This window comes from Microtus ochrogaster (assembly GCF_000317375.1).
Source record: "Microtus ochrogaster isolate Prairie Vole_2 chromosome 6 unlocalized genomic scaffold, MicOch1.0 chr6_random_2, whole genome shotgun sequence".
In the NCBI taxonomy this organism is placed as follows: domain Eukaryota; kingdom Metazoa; phylum Chordata; class Mammalia; order Rodentia; family Cricetidae; genus Microtus; species Microtus ochrogaster.
In genome coordinates this window covers 8,971,137-8,987,900 of record NW_004949095.1, presented here as the reverse complement: position 1 = coordinate 8,987,900, position 16,764 = coordinate 8,971,137, and the positions used below count along the sequence as shown (strand labels likewise).

The 16,764-nt window shown below is 43.9% G+C and overlaps 1 protein-coding gene across 6 annotated transcripts in view; it reads right to left on the bottom strand.

The window, feature by feature from the left end:
- The window catches only part of Tnr (tenascin R), a 432,460-nt gene that overhangs the window by 61,478 nt on the left and 354,218 nt on the right, over positions 1-16,764 (bottom strand). For 3 of the 6 annotated variants that reach the window (XM_005363935.3, XM_026787586.1, XM_026787588.1), the window contains 4 exons: positions 12,579-12,842; positions 9,705-9,820; positions 7,765-7,915; positions 2,850-3,119 (listed from right to left, as the gene is read on the bottom strand). In XM_005363935.3, the coding sequence (XP_005363992.1) occupies positions 2,850-3,119; positions 7,765-7,915; positions 9,705-9,820; positions 12,579-12,842 (801 nt within the window). The remainder of the gene's footprint in view (positions 1-2,849; positions 3,120-7,764; positions 7,916-9,704; positions 9,821-12,578; positions 12,843-16,764) is intronic. The other 3 variants (XM_026787587.1, XM_026787590.1, XM_026787589.1) reach the window with 3 other exon arrangements.

Here is a 16,764-nt window from a genome sequence, read left to right as displayed (position 1 = left end):
TCTCCCGGTAATGCCTATCTCTGTCCTGCTTTCCCCCTTTGGTAAGGACACAGTTGTTGGATTAGAGCCCATCCCAGTGCCTTCCCCTCAACTAGCCCATCAGCAAGGACCCTAGTTCCACATTCGAAAAACATCTGGGGTATGGGGGGAGTCAGGGCCTTAGTATCTTTTCAACCCATGAGAGCACTAAGCCTAAGTGAGGGTCATTCAGATCAGAGGCACTGGTGACTAAGGGCTCTTTGAGGACTCTGCTCAGAATGAAGTCCTCCATGGTAAGGGAAACTGTCCCCAAAGTCTCTGTGAGGCCGCTGAAGTAGGCGGGGACTCCAGGTTTCCTAGTCTGGCTTCCTTCTAATTACCGGCCTCTATGTGCTTCCACCATGGTCTCTGTTTTCAAAGCAGCTCTACGACCCAGACTAACTTCCTACTCACCATGCAGGAAGCAAATCTCAGTTTTAATTGCCTGTGCAATTAGTGCGCTCCTAGTGTCGAAGCCATCACCTGGAAAAACACTTTACTTAATTTGAATTTAAGCGGAATTCTGAACCGACTGAGGGTCCCACCGTGAGGATCTGCATACCCTTTCATCATTCAACTGGCATCTGCCAACTCTGGACTTGGAAATTCTGTCTGCAAAGCCATTTGTCTCTTACCATCCCCACTTCCCCCTCCCCTCTAGGAGCCTAAGAGAGCAGACATGGGTCTGAGGCACAGGCTGAAGGCTGCATGGAGAAGCAGCCATCTCACAGTTGCCAATCCACCAGGCAACCTGCAGTTCCTGCTGCAGTGAACAGAAATGCAGGGGGAGCTTTCTCCAAGGAGGCGGGATGTAATTGTCTTGATTGGAATTTTCCCGGGCCAGCAGCCAGCCCTGCTCCATCTTGCCGACCTGAGCATCGAGAATTCACTTTTCATCACGCTGCCTGAGAGGCCCCTCCTCTTTTCTTGCCTCTTCAAACTCCTTATCAGAGCAGAGCACAAAGAAACCCCTTTCAAATACAAACTATCTTGAAATTAAGAGAAGAATGCTGAACATACGTGGCCCAGCACAAATACCACCAGCCTGAGCAAGTCATGGTGTGTGTGTGTGTGGTGTGTGAGCGCGCGGACGTGCTACAAATTTCCAGACCAAAAATGGATATTGCAGAACCAGCTTTCCTCATGCTCTTACATAAACATTCCTGCCTAAGTGGGGGAGAAAGGGAGAGAAATGAGAACAATTTGATTGTCTTTTTCTAAGAAGTACACTTAGTCTTTGGAAATCTCAGGACAGGTTTACTAAAGCAGCCCACTGGCTATTCCCCAGGCAAGGAAGTAGAGTCTGTACCAAGGATTGACAGAAGAACTTAGAGTGGCTGGCAGACTCTAGCCTGCCTCCTGGAGCTTGCCAGAGTCCACACATGTTCAAAGGGAAATTTACTAGTGCACTTGCTTGCTTCTATAGAGGAGCTCATTATAAGACTCTTGGATGGGCTCTCTGACTGGGGAAAGTGGGATTAAGTGGTGAGTTGTGAAGCAAAGCTTGGGCACTGAGATTCCACTCCCCTCTCTCATGGGACAGGCTGCCATAATGGTCCAACTGTTCCCTGTTCCTCCATAGTCTGAATTCTAACCTAAGTAGTCCAGGACGTCCCCATGGGCGGTCTAGCCTATATCTTCCCCAGTAATTCAATTCGTTCAGTTCTCAAATCTGTCTACCTGTAACACTGACCCATCTGCTATACTTGAGGTCATATTTTGGGGGTGCATATATCTTACAGGTAGAGAAGGTGTGCTAATTGTTGCACATTCTTGGAGTCTTTGACTCACTCCATCTTGTAGCAGACTCTCAAGCTCCAACCCAAGGTGGGAGATTCATGTTTCTTCAGAAGTCAGTGGTTCTGAGATCTTCCAGGTGTTATCAGTTTTCTTTGATCCTTGGGAAAACCTGGAGCTAGCAGAAGCATTCTTTGACATGTAACCTCCCCAAGGAGGCCATCTTGGGTATCCTATGACTTATTTCTGCCTTAATTTTCTTTTGGCACTCTCCCAGTCTCTAGGCCAAAATTCTAGATTAACAGGGACTCAGACTTTGTCCTGTTATCAGGCCCTTACTTGCCTGACCTTTGAGTGGGGCCTGTTGTTCTTACCCCCTGACTGGTCAGACTGGTGGACTCCAAGTCAGGAAGTGAGTCACTCTGAGGCCTGGCTTTTCTGATTATTGCTAAGTTCGAGGAAGCTCTCTTGTGGGCATCATTGCAAGATCGGGAAAAAATTATAATGAGTTTAGGTCAGTTTCCTATCCATGGCTGTGTCTATGGCCTGTCTTCTACTAATTAGCCTTGTTGTTAGAGGTTGCCCATGGCAGCATGACTCAGGTACCTCAGTTGGAAGGTTTGCTGGTGGCTATGCAGGTTGTGCTTTGCACAAGACTGAGTTGTCCTCGATGTAATGACATCACTTCAGGCTTAGAGAATTTCTAGTTTCCAGTAAATGGCAGTGAAGTATCTTAAGAAACAGATACCTTCTCTGAACTCTCACAGATTTGTCATTTAGGTCAGTAACATGGATATTCAAATGTCTTTGGGATAAGCTTAATACTTCTGAAAGGAAGGGAGTAATATTAAGTCACAGGTCTGGCTAGCAGAGTTAGGTTGAGAACCCAGCTCTCCTTACTTGGGGGGCACTCTATTTTTCTTAATGCTGGAATAGCAATACCAGCAGGAGCCCCTGAAATCTCTAATTTGTTTCTTATAGCCTCTGTATGAACAGGGTTGCCTAGCACCATTTCATTTTTCTTTAACGTCCTCTGGCCTGATAGCATCATTGTGTTGCCTCCCACCCCTGCCTTCTTCCCCTCCCAGTCTCACCTGTTGTAAATTGGGTACTTGTGGCATCGCTTTCATTGGTTCCTCGGACTGCACTGACTGAGACCTCATAGCGGGAGCCAGGTCTAAGGGCTTGCACTGAGTACTGGCTTAGGGGAGGCTGCAGCCGGAAGGTCGTCTTCCCGCCTTCTCCACCCACTAAGCCATATTTCAAGAGAATGAAGTCGACTTTGGCTCGAGGTGGGGTCCACTCTACAAAGGCCACAGTGTCAGAGACATCTCGAACCAGGATCTGCGTGGGCCCATCAATGACTGCATGAGAAATAGAACACAATGTTGATTCAGAAGTAAGAATTCTTTGGCATCTGTTTACCCATTACATAATATACTAGCTTGTTCAATGGGATGGGTTTCCTTGCCCCATTGTACTGATATGGGGGAATAGTGGGTATTTGCTCAGTCCATGATCTTGATCTATCTGGAATGACAGGTAGTGCTTCTTGTCTGCCAATGTGACCTCTTATAAGGAAGGAGGGAGAGGGTCATGCTCTTCTTGGGAGGTAATGACTGAGTCATGATGCATCTGATCAGTTCCCAGCTATCCAAGGACTATGCAACTGGATTTACCATATCCTGTATCCATGAGTGTATTTCCCTTTTACCTTAATAAATCCTTGATACCCCTTAAACAGATGCATGTGGATTTCTCTTAATGAGTGGCGCCCAACATGGGGCTCAAACACACAATCTTGAGATTAGGAGTCTCATGCTCTATTGACTGAGCTAGCAGGGCACTTTGTTTAAGGCATATCAAGGATTTATTAAGGTATGAAAGGGGGAAATACACTCACAGAATACAGGATATGGTAAGTCCAGTTACAGAGTCCTTGTTAAGGGAGAACTGACCACCTGTTGATTCAGGCAGCCTGACTCAATCTTCACCACCCAAGAGAGAGCAGGACCCTCTCCATCCTTCCTAGCCGGGTGGTGGTGGCACACGCCTTTAATCCCAGCACTCGGGAGGCAGAGTCAGGCGGATCTCTGTGAGTTCGAGACCAGCCTGGTCTACAAGAGCTAGTTCCAGGACAGGCTCCAAAACCACAGAGAAACCCTGTCTCGAAAAAAAGAAAAAAAAATTGGGATAAAAGAGGTCACATTGGCAGACAAGAAGCACCACCTCTATCAGGCCAGATAGTCCAAGGTGCATATACTCACTACAATATGAGGGGATATAGAAAGAGGAAGTCTCCTCCTTGAGCAAACATTTGCTGACACCCTGGACACTGATAATTAGTTTTCCCTGGGACTTGGTCTCTTTCTCCATCCATTGACTATAGGTTTCAGGTGCTGGCATTTCCCAATCTAGGCAGGGGAAAGTGACCTATTTCTTTCAGAGGTAATGACACACAGGAGGAGAGAAGCAACTTCTGCCCATTGCCCAGCTCTTACCTTTACTGAACCCAGAGGAAAACTCAATGAGATAATGGAGATAAATGAGACCCAGACTTGTTTGCCAAAAGTCTCTTCATGAGTATTCACAAGTTATTCCTATCTAGCTTTATTCAGCCTGGCCAACCAGGCTGGCATTTGCATATGTGGACATGAAACATGGCATTCAGAAAAATGTGCTCATCTAAATACAAAGAACTCTAACTCTAGAGTGGTTATTGTAAGCCAACCCCCACCCTGCGGACATCCTCCCCACCCGACAAATGCCTGCACGTTTCTGAGCCTGAGGATGCTGGATACAATGGGTACCCCAGGTTCTCTGGCAGTAGACATTGACTCTGGATTTAGCCTGTGTAGAGTCAGGGCTGATGTGGTGATTCTCTACCACACTAATGGGTAAATAGGGAATATTTGATGTAGGGGTGAGTAGTGGAGAGCTAAGGAGGGGCTTGGGGAGGAGAGGGAGGCATGGGTACATAGAAATAGGTGACCATGTGAGCTTATGAAAAGAGATAAAGAGTAACTCAATTTCTTAGTTTCCATTTTATGGTTAAAAACTTTTATGAGGCTCAGGTATGTTTCAGGTCCTGGGCTTCTAGGAAACGATTTATGTCCCTTTCAGTAATTTTTCTTTTGCTTCGGTTTAAGAAACCTTCCATAGATTCCTCTGGAATCTTGGGCTAAGATTTTATTTTTAAATCAGTAGAAACTGGACACTTTTATCTGTCTTTAGTGTGGTTGTCTCTATCAGGACTCCCACAGGCTAACCTCGAGTTCCTCAACTTTTCAGAGTTGGAACATTTGCCTGGTCCCCCACTCTCAGCCCATATCTGTGTCCTATTAAGCAGCTTAGGACTTTTGGTTTACTATCAGCTAAAATGAAAATCACTAGGCTATTTTGGTATTGCCTGGTTTGGAATTAAAATGAATTTCAACTTTTCGTACTTGAGGTAGTCATGTGTTTAAAAAGAAAATAAATAAAGCATGCCACAGCTTTAGGTACCTCAGACTGTTGTTATTTCACTTAATTTAATTACAGGGTGGCCAAATGCCCTCCTAGCTATGGCATAAGTTTGCTGTGTGAAGACACTCAATGAGTGCTGAGTTAGTGAACTGAAATGATGAGCCTCTTCATCCATGAGAACAGGGTAGGAGAGCATTTCATTGAACTGGAGCTTTTTCAGAGAAAAAAAAATGCCATCAGAGGAAATCAGATAACCACATAAAGCTTTTGTCCTTCAACTCTTTAGATCCAAAAACCCTAATCATAATGGATTGGCCATATTAGAATGTGATTATGTAGCTCCGAGGGCGTTCGCTGCAGGAGGTCTTGTATTTGCATTCATAAAATGGCCTGCCCTGAAAAAGCCAGTCTCAGTGCAGACGAGGGCTCAGAGCTTCACAGGAGGGGGTCGGTGTAGGTCAGAGCTTAGCAAAAAGGAAAGAATCAAATGATTGTTTCCTAAGAGCGGCAGACAGGGATGGGAGTCAGCGGTCTTTCCTGCTGCACCTTGAATTCTGCCTTTTGCTGGTCAATTAATTGGTCATAATGTCCTGTTCCAATCAAGGTTCTAGCAGCTTGCTTTCAATTTTAGCACTAATTTCTAAATGAATACAAGTCCTTTCAAAAAAATGGAATGCATGTATACATGTGTTTTTTTCTTGTTTTTCTTTTTTACTTTTTTTTTTTAATAACTTTGTCCATGACACTACTCCATTGAGTAGGACTTTTCTTAATTGAAAGCTGCCTAGCTTTCCCATGGTTTTCTAATTCTGGAACTTTTCATTTGAATTTTAAGGGATCTTCAAAAAAGTACTTCAAATTTTATTTCAAAAATTGGTTTGGCTATAAGACCAAGGCAGGGTTGGATTGCTTCTTTAAGTGCCCTTGATACTCTGGAAGAGAATTACTCCACTGGAATGATCTCTCTCCTCTTTGGAGCCATCTTTTCTTGCCAGCCTTTTACCTATGCTTTCTTAACGTCAGTCATAGGAATGGTCTGGAGATACTCCATATCAGAAGGGAATAATTAATGTGTGTTAGCAGAAGCTCAGTCTTCAGAGTCCAGCATAACCTTGGGGAACAAACTTGTGCCTTTGGCCTTCTAGAGAGTTCTCCAGAGCTCCAAGGCTTTGCATGCATAGAGTTTCTTCTGAAATTCACTGGATTATAACAGTGTTTTAATGAGCCTACTCCCCATAATGAATCTGGCAGGAGGGGGCAATGTTGTTGTCTAAATCTTAAATGAATGCGCAAAATATAAAACAGGTCAAAGCAGGACTTCCCTGGCTGGCAGTCATGGAAGAGAAGAAATTAGAAGTGTGGATCTCTCCCATTCCCATCCTGACATTGAGACATGGTTCGGTTCTGGATTCCTGGTGCACCAATGCAAGACAAGCTAATACCAAAAAAAAAAAAAATAAAATAAAAAAAGGTTTTGCTCAAATTTTTCTAGACTGATCCTAAGTCTCAGAACCTGATGCTATTAGTTTGGATATGGATATGAATATCTAACTTTAAATCATTAATATATAAACATTGCTTTATTGCATAGTGCTGTAGTTCCCTTTTCTACCCAAGTCAACCTTTTGTTTTGGACGTAAGACTGGCTTTCTAGGATGTTGATTTCTGTTTATGAAAAAGAAAACTGTATTAGTAGTCACCTAGCTCAGTTTTTGTTGCTAACAGGGAAAGTTGCTTAAACTCTGCATCTCAGCTTCTTCATCATCGATAAATGAGAGCCCCCCAACTGAATATCAGACACTACTTATCAATTTTGAGCAAGTCTGAGGAGTTGCACACATGTATATCACAGGGGCTAAAATACAGCAATCAGATTGAACATCCTTTGCCAGATAATAGTAAAATAAGGCAAAATATGACATAATTAATGAACTGATCTTGAAAATATATTTCTGAGTGAGATAAACTGTGGGCACAGAATAATAACTTGAGACATTATTTTGATCACTGGCCACTCTGCCTACGGTTTTCAAGTAGTCTTCTCTGTACTACCTTTACTTCTAGCATGTGTTGTATGCATGTATGTATACCAAGTATTAAGCACTGATCAGTATAGTGCTAATTATGTTGTGTATTATATTTAATCTAGTCCTCAACTCAATAGAGACTGTGTTATAAAACAGATGGAGGTTTAGAAAGGTTTAGTTGAATTTCTTCAAGTCTTAAGTAAGTGAGAATGACTTGGCTCTTGCTGGTTTCAAAGTTTATGACAATAGGAGGCTGATGAATGAGGCTTCTTAATGAGTGAGATTAGTAAAACATACTGGAACTACTAATAGAGAATTTCCTCAGTGGAACAGTTTCCCAGGTTTCTGTGCTCGCAAAGATGAGCACTAAGGGAGACAATCTGCTAGGCGACTGGCAAAGTATGTCCCTTTTGAAGTTCCTACATCATTTCGCTCTGCCACGAATCCTAGCATCTTTCTTACCTGTCCATCCCTTGCAGTTCTTTGGGTAGCCATGAAAAGAGTTGGAGGCACTTACCAGTAGAGACGCTGGCGGAGGTAGGGAGGCTCCGGGCTTGTTCCTTCAGAGCCACAACATTCACAATGTACTCCTCTCCGGGCTTCAGCCCTGTCTGGTTGAAGGAGGTAACATCACTGGGGAGCTGAGCAATCACCCCTCCTTCATTGTTCTGGAGAGCAGGGCAAAAGAGTGGTCAGAGGGGTCACTGGGAAATACATATGATGAGAAAAAGAAAAAGGAGCGGGATGCTGATTCTGCACATTGAAATTCAAAAGCAGACTATATCTGTTCCCTACACACTAGTAGCCCACTGCTTGGGACCAGGAACTTGCCTAACAGACTCAAAAGAACCAGTTTTCAAGGTTATTTCTTTGGCCTGTCCTGATTTTTCTGAGCTTGCCCACAGCCCCAAACCTAGTCATGCAGTGATTCAGATAGACTCTTGTCAAAGATTTAATGTTTGGTGGTCATGATCAATGTCCATAAGATTTTATTTTCTAATGTGTGCTTTGGAAATAGCAGAGGCAGAGGTCCTTTTTGTAACCCTGCCATTCTTATATGTTCTTTGTTCTCTATTTATGTCACCTGGGTGTTCCATATATAACTTATAGCCATGCTCTTATAAATCAATAGGATGAATGTTCCCTTCCAGTGGCTTCAACCTATATATTACGGCATAGAGTCCATGAAGCCATGCATTTGATCTTGGCTTGCCCTGACTAGCTCATCTCTCATTCAAAGTTTTATAGATTATGTGCAGAGCAGAACATCACAGTTATTTTTTTTTTTTCCTGCCTGAACAGCAGGATGACATGATTCTTCCTGCTTTGTTATAAACCCAGTTGCCTGCAATTCTTTCTTGGCCATTTAAATCAGGCAAGACATATCCTAACAGATTTGTGTGGAACATCTGTTTAGGTGTATTTAGCTTGCTGTGACTAAATCCACATAAGGGTGTGAGAGCGCTGGAATAGAGCCTGAGATTCAGGTTTTTGTCTTAAACCTGGCAGGTGATGTCACTGAAGATCTCTGAGTTCCGGTGTCCTTTGACTAAGCAAAACTAAATGTAAAATGAGAGCTCACATTCCATTTGCTTGCAGGTCTTTTGTAGCTACAACAGTCAAGGCTCCAGGAATTCTGGAGTAAAAGAACAGTAAAACCACAGTCTTGTTAGCCAAAAATGTGTCAGTTGTTATTAGGTCTGATGAATGACTCAAAAAATGCTTTTTGATGGTGAAGGATGCAGACAGAGGAAAGGAGTGTGCTGCACTCCCTATCCATGGACTATGCTCGGAGAGAGTGTGAGCAGAGCCAACAGAGACCGGACAGCACCGGTGGCTTGCAGACAGTTCCCGGACTCACTAGATCAAACGCCGCTCTAAAGACCGCATAGGACTCTCAGGATACTTCTAACTCCCAAGTTATAATAATGGATTTGTCTAAGGAATAACTTGCTGAATGGATTATAAATTCATTTTGACTAATTTAGGAAAACCAAGACACGTTTTATATCTCTAACTTTCAGAGGTTCAAGGCCACAAGCTAACTTTTTAACTTTTTCTGTATTTATCAGTAGGCTGCCTGTGTGACTGGTTCCATCTGTCTGTTCTTTTGTGCAAAGTAGAGGACTCGACTCTTTGAAGGCTTGGTTTTCAGGCTCACTACAAGCACGGCTCTCAACACTGGCGCTCCCTCAGCAGACAGCTGGATCCTGGCACTACTTCCCACATGTCCCATCATCCAAGGCCTGGAGCTGAGCTCAGGCTGTATTTGTTAGGCAGTCCTCTGTCTGGCCTTTGTGAGGGCAATGCCCTGTAGCCCAGACACAGCATTCCTCCCTGAGTCTTTAGTGGCTTTGGAAGTTACGTCAGTTAGTACCCTCCTGCTGCCCCCAAATCGAAGTTGAGGATAGGGATATACCTATCAGGCTTGTTTAAGTGAGCTCAGAGTCGTGTTACCTTTGGAATGAAGCTGATCTCCCACCCATCGAAGGGGAATGAGAAGGGCTCCCACTGCACCTCCACGGTGGTCTCTGTGATCGTCTTGAACTGTAGCCCTTGAGGAGTGGAGACATCTGGAACACAGCAATGTGGGTGGCAATGTCATGGCCATCTCTGGCAGGGGCAGTGATCGCTTCCTGGTGCTTTGTCTTGTGACCTCCCTTGGTGTCCTGGGTGAGGAGAGGTGTGGTGGGCAATCCCAATCCTGCTGTAGACAGAGTCTCAGTGGCAGGGTCAGCACACCATCATGTGGCCCTGGTGCTCGGTGTGTATGAATACATGAGCAGACTTAACTAACACACGTAATCATTAGTTTTGTGCTTTCTATTACATCATAGAAAATGTTAACGTTAAAAATTTTTAAATCGTGTTTTCTTTTCCTTACTCATGTGGTAGATCCTGGCATCGGATAAAAATCCTTTCTCGGAGGACTCATATAGAAACCATGCGGGTTTCCTGGGAGGCAAGATAGTAGCCAGTATTGGTGTTCCTTTTTTATATCCAGGAAAAAGGAGACACAGAAGAGACTGGCCAGCTTCAGAATAAAACTGAATGCTTTCCCTGAGTATCTGAGGTGTGTTGAAAGTATGGAGACTCAAATCACTACAGCTCGAATGGTCAGAATTTGCCACTTTGTATTTACGAAGAAAGCACAGGCATAAACAGCGTTGCTCCCATTTCCTTGTCTCTAAATTCCCTCCTGTTCTCTCTTCTCTTGCTCACCTTTGCCTCACTTATCTGGTTTTGCTTTGCTTAGTCTTTCTCTTCTTCTCTCCTTTCCCCACCCACGACACGCTTGCACACACACACATACATATACACAGGTTTAGTGAGGTGGAAATATGTTTGTCCTGATGGAGTTCCAGTCACCATCCCTGAAATACAGCAGTGTGACTTTTCACAGTTCTCTAGGAAGCCTGCTCCCATGTTCGTGTTGCTTCTCAGGCTATTCCCACTGGAAAAGGACAGATTTTTGTTTTGTTTCATTTTGTTTTATTTTTTTTTTCCTGTGAAGAAGCTTCTTTTGCTCCTTGGTGGAAAGGCAGGGCCATTTGTGAAGACACGTGAAGGAATGGCAGGTGAGTTTACCAGAGTTAACACTTGGTAAGCTTTCTCTCATCTTTTTCTATGATGAACTATGCATATAGTTCACCTAGGAGTGAGCCTGAGGGGATGCCCTGCATTGGCACAGTAAATGCCACTAGAGGTGGAACCCATATCAGGACATGGGTGTGGATCAGAAAGGAGCAGCTTCTGGATCCCCCAGGCACTCCAGGGGTTGACTCATCCTCCAGTACAGTGGGAAAAGCAGCAGATGGTGACCTGCTACACAGTCACTAAAGCTATTTAAAACTAGTTCTCAGGCACCAGATTTTTTAAAGGGTCAAATATAAACAGAGATAATTATAGGCATATTAACATACTCAACATTTATGGAGGAGCCCAACAGTATCATAAGACTTTAGTCACCTACAAGTGGTGCAAGGGGACTTTCTTAAGCCTGTGTCCTTATCTTTGCATCTTTCCAATTTCAGTCTTTGACCTCTTTGAGGTCCTCAAGACCAATGCTTTTATCTTGACATTTCCTTTTTCTGAAATTTTCTGGCATTTGTTATCCAAATGCCATTTGTCATTTGAGACCCACATAAAAATGGGCTCAAATCTTTTATTCCCTATTTGGTCATAAATTCTCTTTACAGACCCCAAGGGCTTTCTGAATTCTAAGGGTCCCTGTTTCCATGGCCACAGTCTTGTTCCAGTCTCTTCTTTCAGCCCTCGTCCTTCAGATGTTCTCTGTGTAGAATCAAGTAAGGTACAGCCTCTCTTCATTGATGTCTCTATGAGGTGTCCAGGCATCTGTTTGTCCAGATTCTGCACTGGATTTGGGGCAGCACGAATGCAGGTTGCTGCCCAACTATTGGAAATTTCTTTCCGGAGATTGCTCATCTTAGTTTTGGAAAGTTGAAAGTAATACAGACACTTCGTAATTATTTAGGAATACAGAAGTATAAAGGAAAAGAACCAGTGTAGGGAAAGAAACAGTGTTTCTTTTCTCGTTCTTTTTTTGGGCAGATACAGTGTTAACACTTGGTAAGCTATCTCTCATCTTTTTCTATGATGAACTATGCATATACAGAACATAGATACGGATCTAGAGGAGGTCTTCCTTGTTCTAAAGAAACAACAAAGACGTTCCAGAGATTATGCATCACAGAGACGGCTCAGCTTGCTTCCTGTCTGTGTCTTTACTATCACTTCCACTGCAGTTTTCTGAATTATCTTCTAGAACCTCAACTTCTATTACTATAGTGACTATCAAGATATTTTGCTAAAATAAGAAGTCGTAAAGAAATTATGCCACTTATAGAAATAGACGTTATCAGCTGTGACTTAAACTAATGTTATCATCGTTGTATTTTTTCTCACTCTGTTTAGTTCTTACCACCTGTAATGTAACATTAGCCCTTATTTGTTATACTTCATAGCTGCTAGTTTTGAGTCCCTAACTAGATTAAAAATCTGTATAAATCTTACACTTTGCTTGACTTCTATCAGAATCCAGCTTATAACAAATCTAGTGCTCAATAATTATTGTTTGTTCTAGAATTCATGGATGTTGCCTGAATTTGGAAGCTCTCATAATCAGAAGTGCCTGTTTAATGGTGGGCCTTTTGTTTTTTTTACAATGGGTCACTTCTAAAGCCCTTTCCCTCAAGAGCAAACGATTGCAGGCATCCCTAACGAACTAAGAAAAGACACTACAATCATGAATGCCCATGATCTCATGAAGGAAAAAACAAAAATGAGGCAGGACGGGGAAATGGTACGTACGAGTGGCCACCTTGGCAGTGATGGGAAGGCTGAGGATGTTGCTAATGACAGCGTAGACGCTGATGTTGTAGGTGAGACCTGGCTCCAGCTCCGTGATGGTGACACCACTCCAATCTCCAGGCACCCGCTGCTGGAGCTGGAGGCCCCCCAGGGCCATCGGCTGGTAAGAGATCACATATTCCGTCACTGCCATCGGCCTGTCCCATTCCAGCTCAATGGACCTGTCGCTGATACCAGCCACTCGCAAGTCCTCTGGAGGGGCAACTACCAGGAGGCAATACACAGACAGCATGAGCTCAGAGGATTGCCTGTCCCAGTGCGGACTCAACTTTCTTGTTCTCATCTCACCCCCTAATTACATGTCTGGAGTGCTCCATGGCTCATGGCTCATGGCTCCCTGGCTCCACGGCTCCACGGCTCGTGGCTCCATGGCTCATGGCTCCACGGCTCATGGCTCCACGGCTCACGGCTCATGGCTCATAGCTCCATGGCTCACGGCTCCATAGCTCATGACTCCATGGCTCGGTTCTCTACTGAAAGACGCCACACTCCACAAGGCCATCAATGACTGTGGGGCTGGAGCTGGTCCCTTACTGCCTTGCGAAGGCTGACTGCCAAATTGCCAGGAATTCTGCCTGACTGTTCACGGGTATTGCCATTGTTAAAGATGAAATGCTATGAAACAGTAATTAAGCAAATTGCATCTAAAAGATAATTATTTAAGACCTGTCACTTTAAAGTCATTTCACTGCATTTTATAGTTAACTATGCCCGTAAGGTGATTTTTGTGTGTTGCATCTCTGGTAGGAATACTACATCGCTGTGCCCTGTTGCCTATCTGTTCCTAACTCCATGTTTAACGACGTCACATGAGCTGCTTGAAACTGGCCAAGGAGGTGTTTTCCCCATGAAAATTTGCAAAAGCTACAAGTAAGAGCTTACTAGTCTGTTTTCCTTCAGAGAGCCAGTTGTTAGATTTTTTTTCATAACACACTGTGACCAACTAAACAGTTTGGTAGTTTAATAAATTACTGCTGTCAGACTGTCCTGACAGCCAGGGTCTGATTTAACAAGTGGAAATAAAGACTAATTCCTGTTTTTCCTACAAATTATAAGAAGCCAAAACAATATGTCCTGTATCTCACAGCCTAATGAAGATGCCCAGAAATTCTTTATTACAGCACCCCTCCCCTTCTTTAAAATGGACAACATTTAAGCTCTGAAGCGAATATAACTTGTTTCAAACTAATTTTCATTAGCCTTGACCTTGGAGATGATGATCAGGGAGCATTCTTGAGAGCTTTGCTTTTCTCACTTGTCCAGCTTCGCAAATGCTATGCAGAGTTGCCAAAGGTTAAACCGTATTGAGATAGCCTTTCTTGTATAGCTCCCTTGGGAAGCGAAGCTTCACTGTGGGGTGGGCATCAAATCATTGAACCTTTAAGACTAATTAGAAGGCTAACACTAGTGTCTATAATTGGACCCGCTCAAAGATTACAGCAGAGAACAGGCCAAGATTTAAGTGATTCTAATTAACTTGCATGTTTGTATGGAGTGGAGGTTCCCACTGGTCTCAGAGTTGCCATTGGTTTTGAATTTTTCTGCTGGGTAACCTCACCCTTTACAAACAAGCAGGGCCAGGCCAGGTGCTTTTCACAGGAACATGGGAGCATGAGAGGAGAGTGCCTGCCACCTTGGACTCACACCAAAGACCTCAAATTCTTGGCTAAGAGAACTGAGGAACCCTTATCTGGTCCACAGTTCATGGAAACAAATAACATCACAGGTCTGCAATACCTGCTATTTACTTTGCTTCTGCCCCCAACCAATCTCTGCATAAAACAGCTGAGAAAATACAGTTTCTTCTGACCAAAGAGGGAGGACGTTACCAGAGGCAGGAAGTCTGCACTTTCTTCTTATTTAGTCAATTTATTTGTTCCCACAATGTAGCTTAGGCTATACTAAGACAGACAGTCTTCCTGCCTCGCCCCATCTCCCCGATTGCTTGGATTCATAGCTCTGTACCATTATCACCATGCATGTCATAAAAGTTTCTCCAAAAAAACTTTCAAAACTAAAGTAAGTATAAATAAAATTTAATTAAACCCTTAAGTGCCCAGTTTATGGCTCTGACATTATAAACACTGAGGTGCACTGGTAGAAAACCTGCCCCTATTTGTTATGGCATCTTTGGTGAAGATTTCTATGTCCCAGACAAAATGCTAACACTTTACCCTGGGTTATTCCATTTCAACCCCCCACCAGCACAGCAGGAGAAGTTTTATTATTACTCCTAATTCATACGTAAGGAAACTGAGGCACGCAGCAAGCAAAGACAGGAGCAAGGATTTGAACCTCAGGGACAATGGCTCAAGAAACTGTCAGCAAACACATAATTCTAGATTAAGCTATAAAACATCTCAATGATAAAATATATCAGACACACCACTTAACTAATTAAAAATCCTTTTGCAGCAGCTCTGCTAGGTACCTCAGTAAGGTGGAGTAATCTGAACGCCACAAAGGAGGGCTGAGTGGAGGGAGGTGTTCAATTCCAGGGTGCTGAGTCAGGACTCTCAAACTCCGCTCTTTCATGGAGTGTGCTATGCATTGTACCTGCTACCTTCTTTCATTTGTGCCCAGCCCCTCAAGGACTGTGTAGAAGCTCCATGAGAAACAGTCCAGATGACCTGCACTTGTGTTCCACTGAGTTTTCCTTGTGCCCCTTCTTGTGAATCAACACCTTTATTCTGAGACTTATTGACAAGACTCCTCCCTTCTGGCAGAAATGGTCTCTCTAAATTTTGAGTCATGGACAACTCTTGGGACCTGTGGGACAAGTCAGGGTATTCCTTTTTCTATTCCTCTCCCAGAAAAATGGAGTTAAAGGTGACAGTAGTGGGTGATCTAAGCTCGAGATTTAGAATCTTAAAGCAAATAAGATGCAGATAACTTTTCATCTTGCCATCTTAGACTTGCTAATACTCCCTTCACATCTGCCTGAGAGAAGGGCACCTGCTGTCACCTGTGGTGGAAGCACTCTGATGAGTGTTAGGCCCATGAAGGTGTCAGAAATCACTATCAAATAAAACAATACTGAACTATAAAGCAACCTACAAAAGAGATGCAAGCAGTGCGTGCGTGGTGGGCACAAAGTGTTTGCAGTAGGTATTCTCTTTGCTGCTTGCATTTTGAACTGCGGAACAGCAAGGGGCTAGAAAGGAAAAGGCTGGCTGGAGGATCCGGGACTGTTTATTTCCAAAGCAGCCTTGCCATTTCACGTTGGCACTTAGTGAACATGCAGGGAGGCAGTTTCAGTCTGCGTTTTGCTCCATAGAGCAAGTGGTTCCTGGAGCCAGAGGTAGAGCAGCCTCTCTCGATAGAGCTGAACAACGATGTTGATGGATCTGCACACACCTCACTGAATTCCAGGGAACCTTGTCCTGCTCACTCTTAGGGAGCCTCCAACAACTCATTCTCCACCTACTGCCTTAACACCATCGCAGGATAGGTATGCACAAATGATTCCAGGTACTTCTATTCAAAACAAAACAAAACACAGTTGCCACTCTCAGCATTTATGCAGAAAGACTGCTCCTTGTGTATTTGATGTAAAAGATTTTATTTTTATTAACCGCTTGGCTTAGCATCTCAAAGAGGTTTAGGGAATGCTAGAAGTTGGTGGGTGGCCAGAATCCCCATTCTTACTCCATTCTTAATGAGCTCTTGGCTCTGGGGAAACTGGTCTCTGACTGCTGCTTTTCCAGTCTGTAGAAGGAGAGGCCCAAAGCAGCATTTTTCTAAAGCCTCTTTTAAGTGCCCAGACTCAGGAGGTTTTGCTGTCTTCTCTTTACATGGGCAGAGCACGAGGCAGAAAGGCATAACATGAGCAAAGGTCAAGGCGAGGAGTCAACTGTAATGGCCTTGCTGTCACTAGACACTTGTACTGACGCTGGGCTCTAGGGGGGGGCTCACAATGAAATCCGTATGGTGGGCAGCTAGTCTCCACGTCCTGCGAAAGAAAAAACGGTGACCTGCAAGGAAGTGGCTGTCCATGTTTCCCCCTCTCTGAACCTTCTCTGTCCTCTCTCTCTGCACTCCTTGGAGCTATCTTGCCTGCACCTAGCCAGAAATGTCAAACAATGAGTAAATAGGCCCCTCTCCTACATCCTCTTCACAGAGAGCT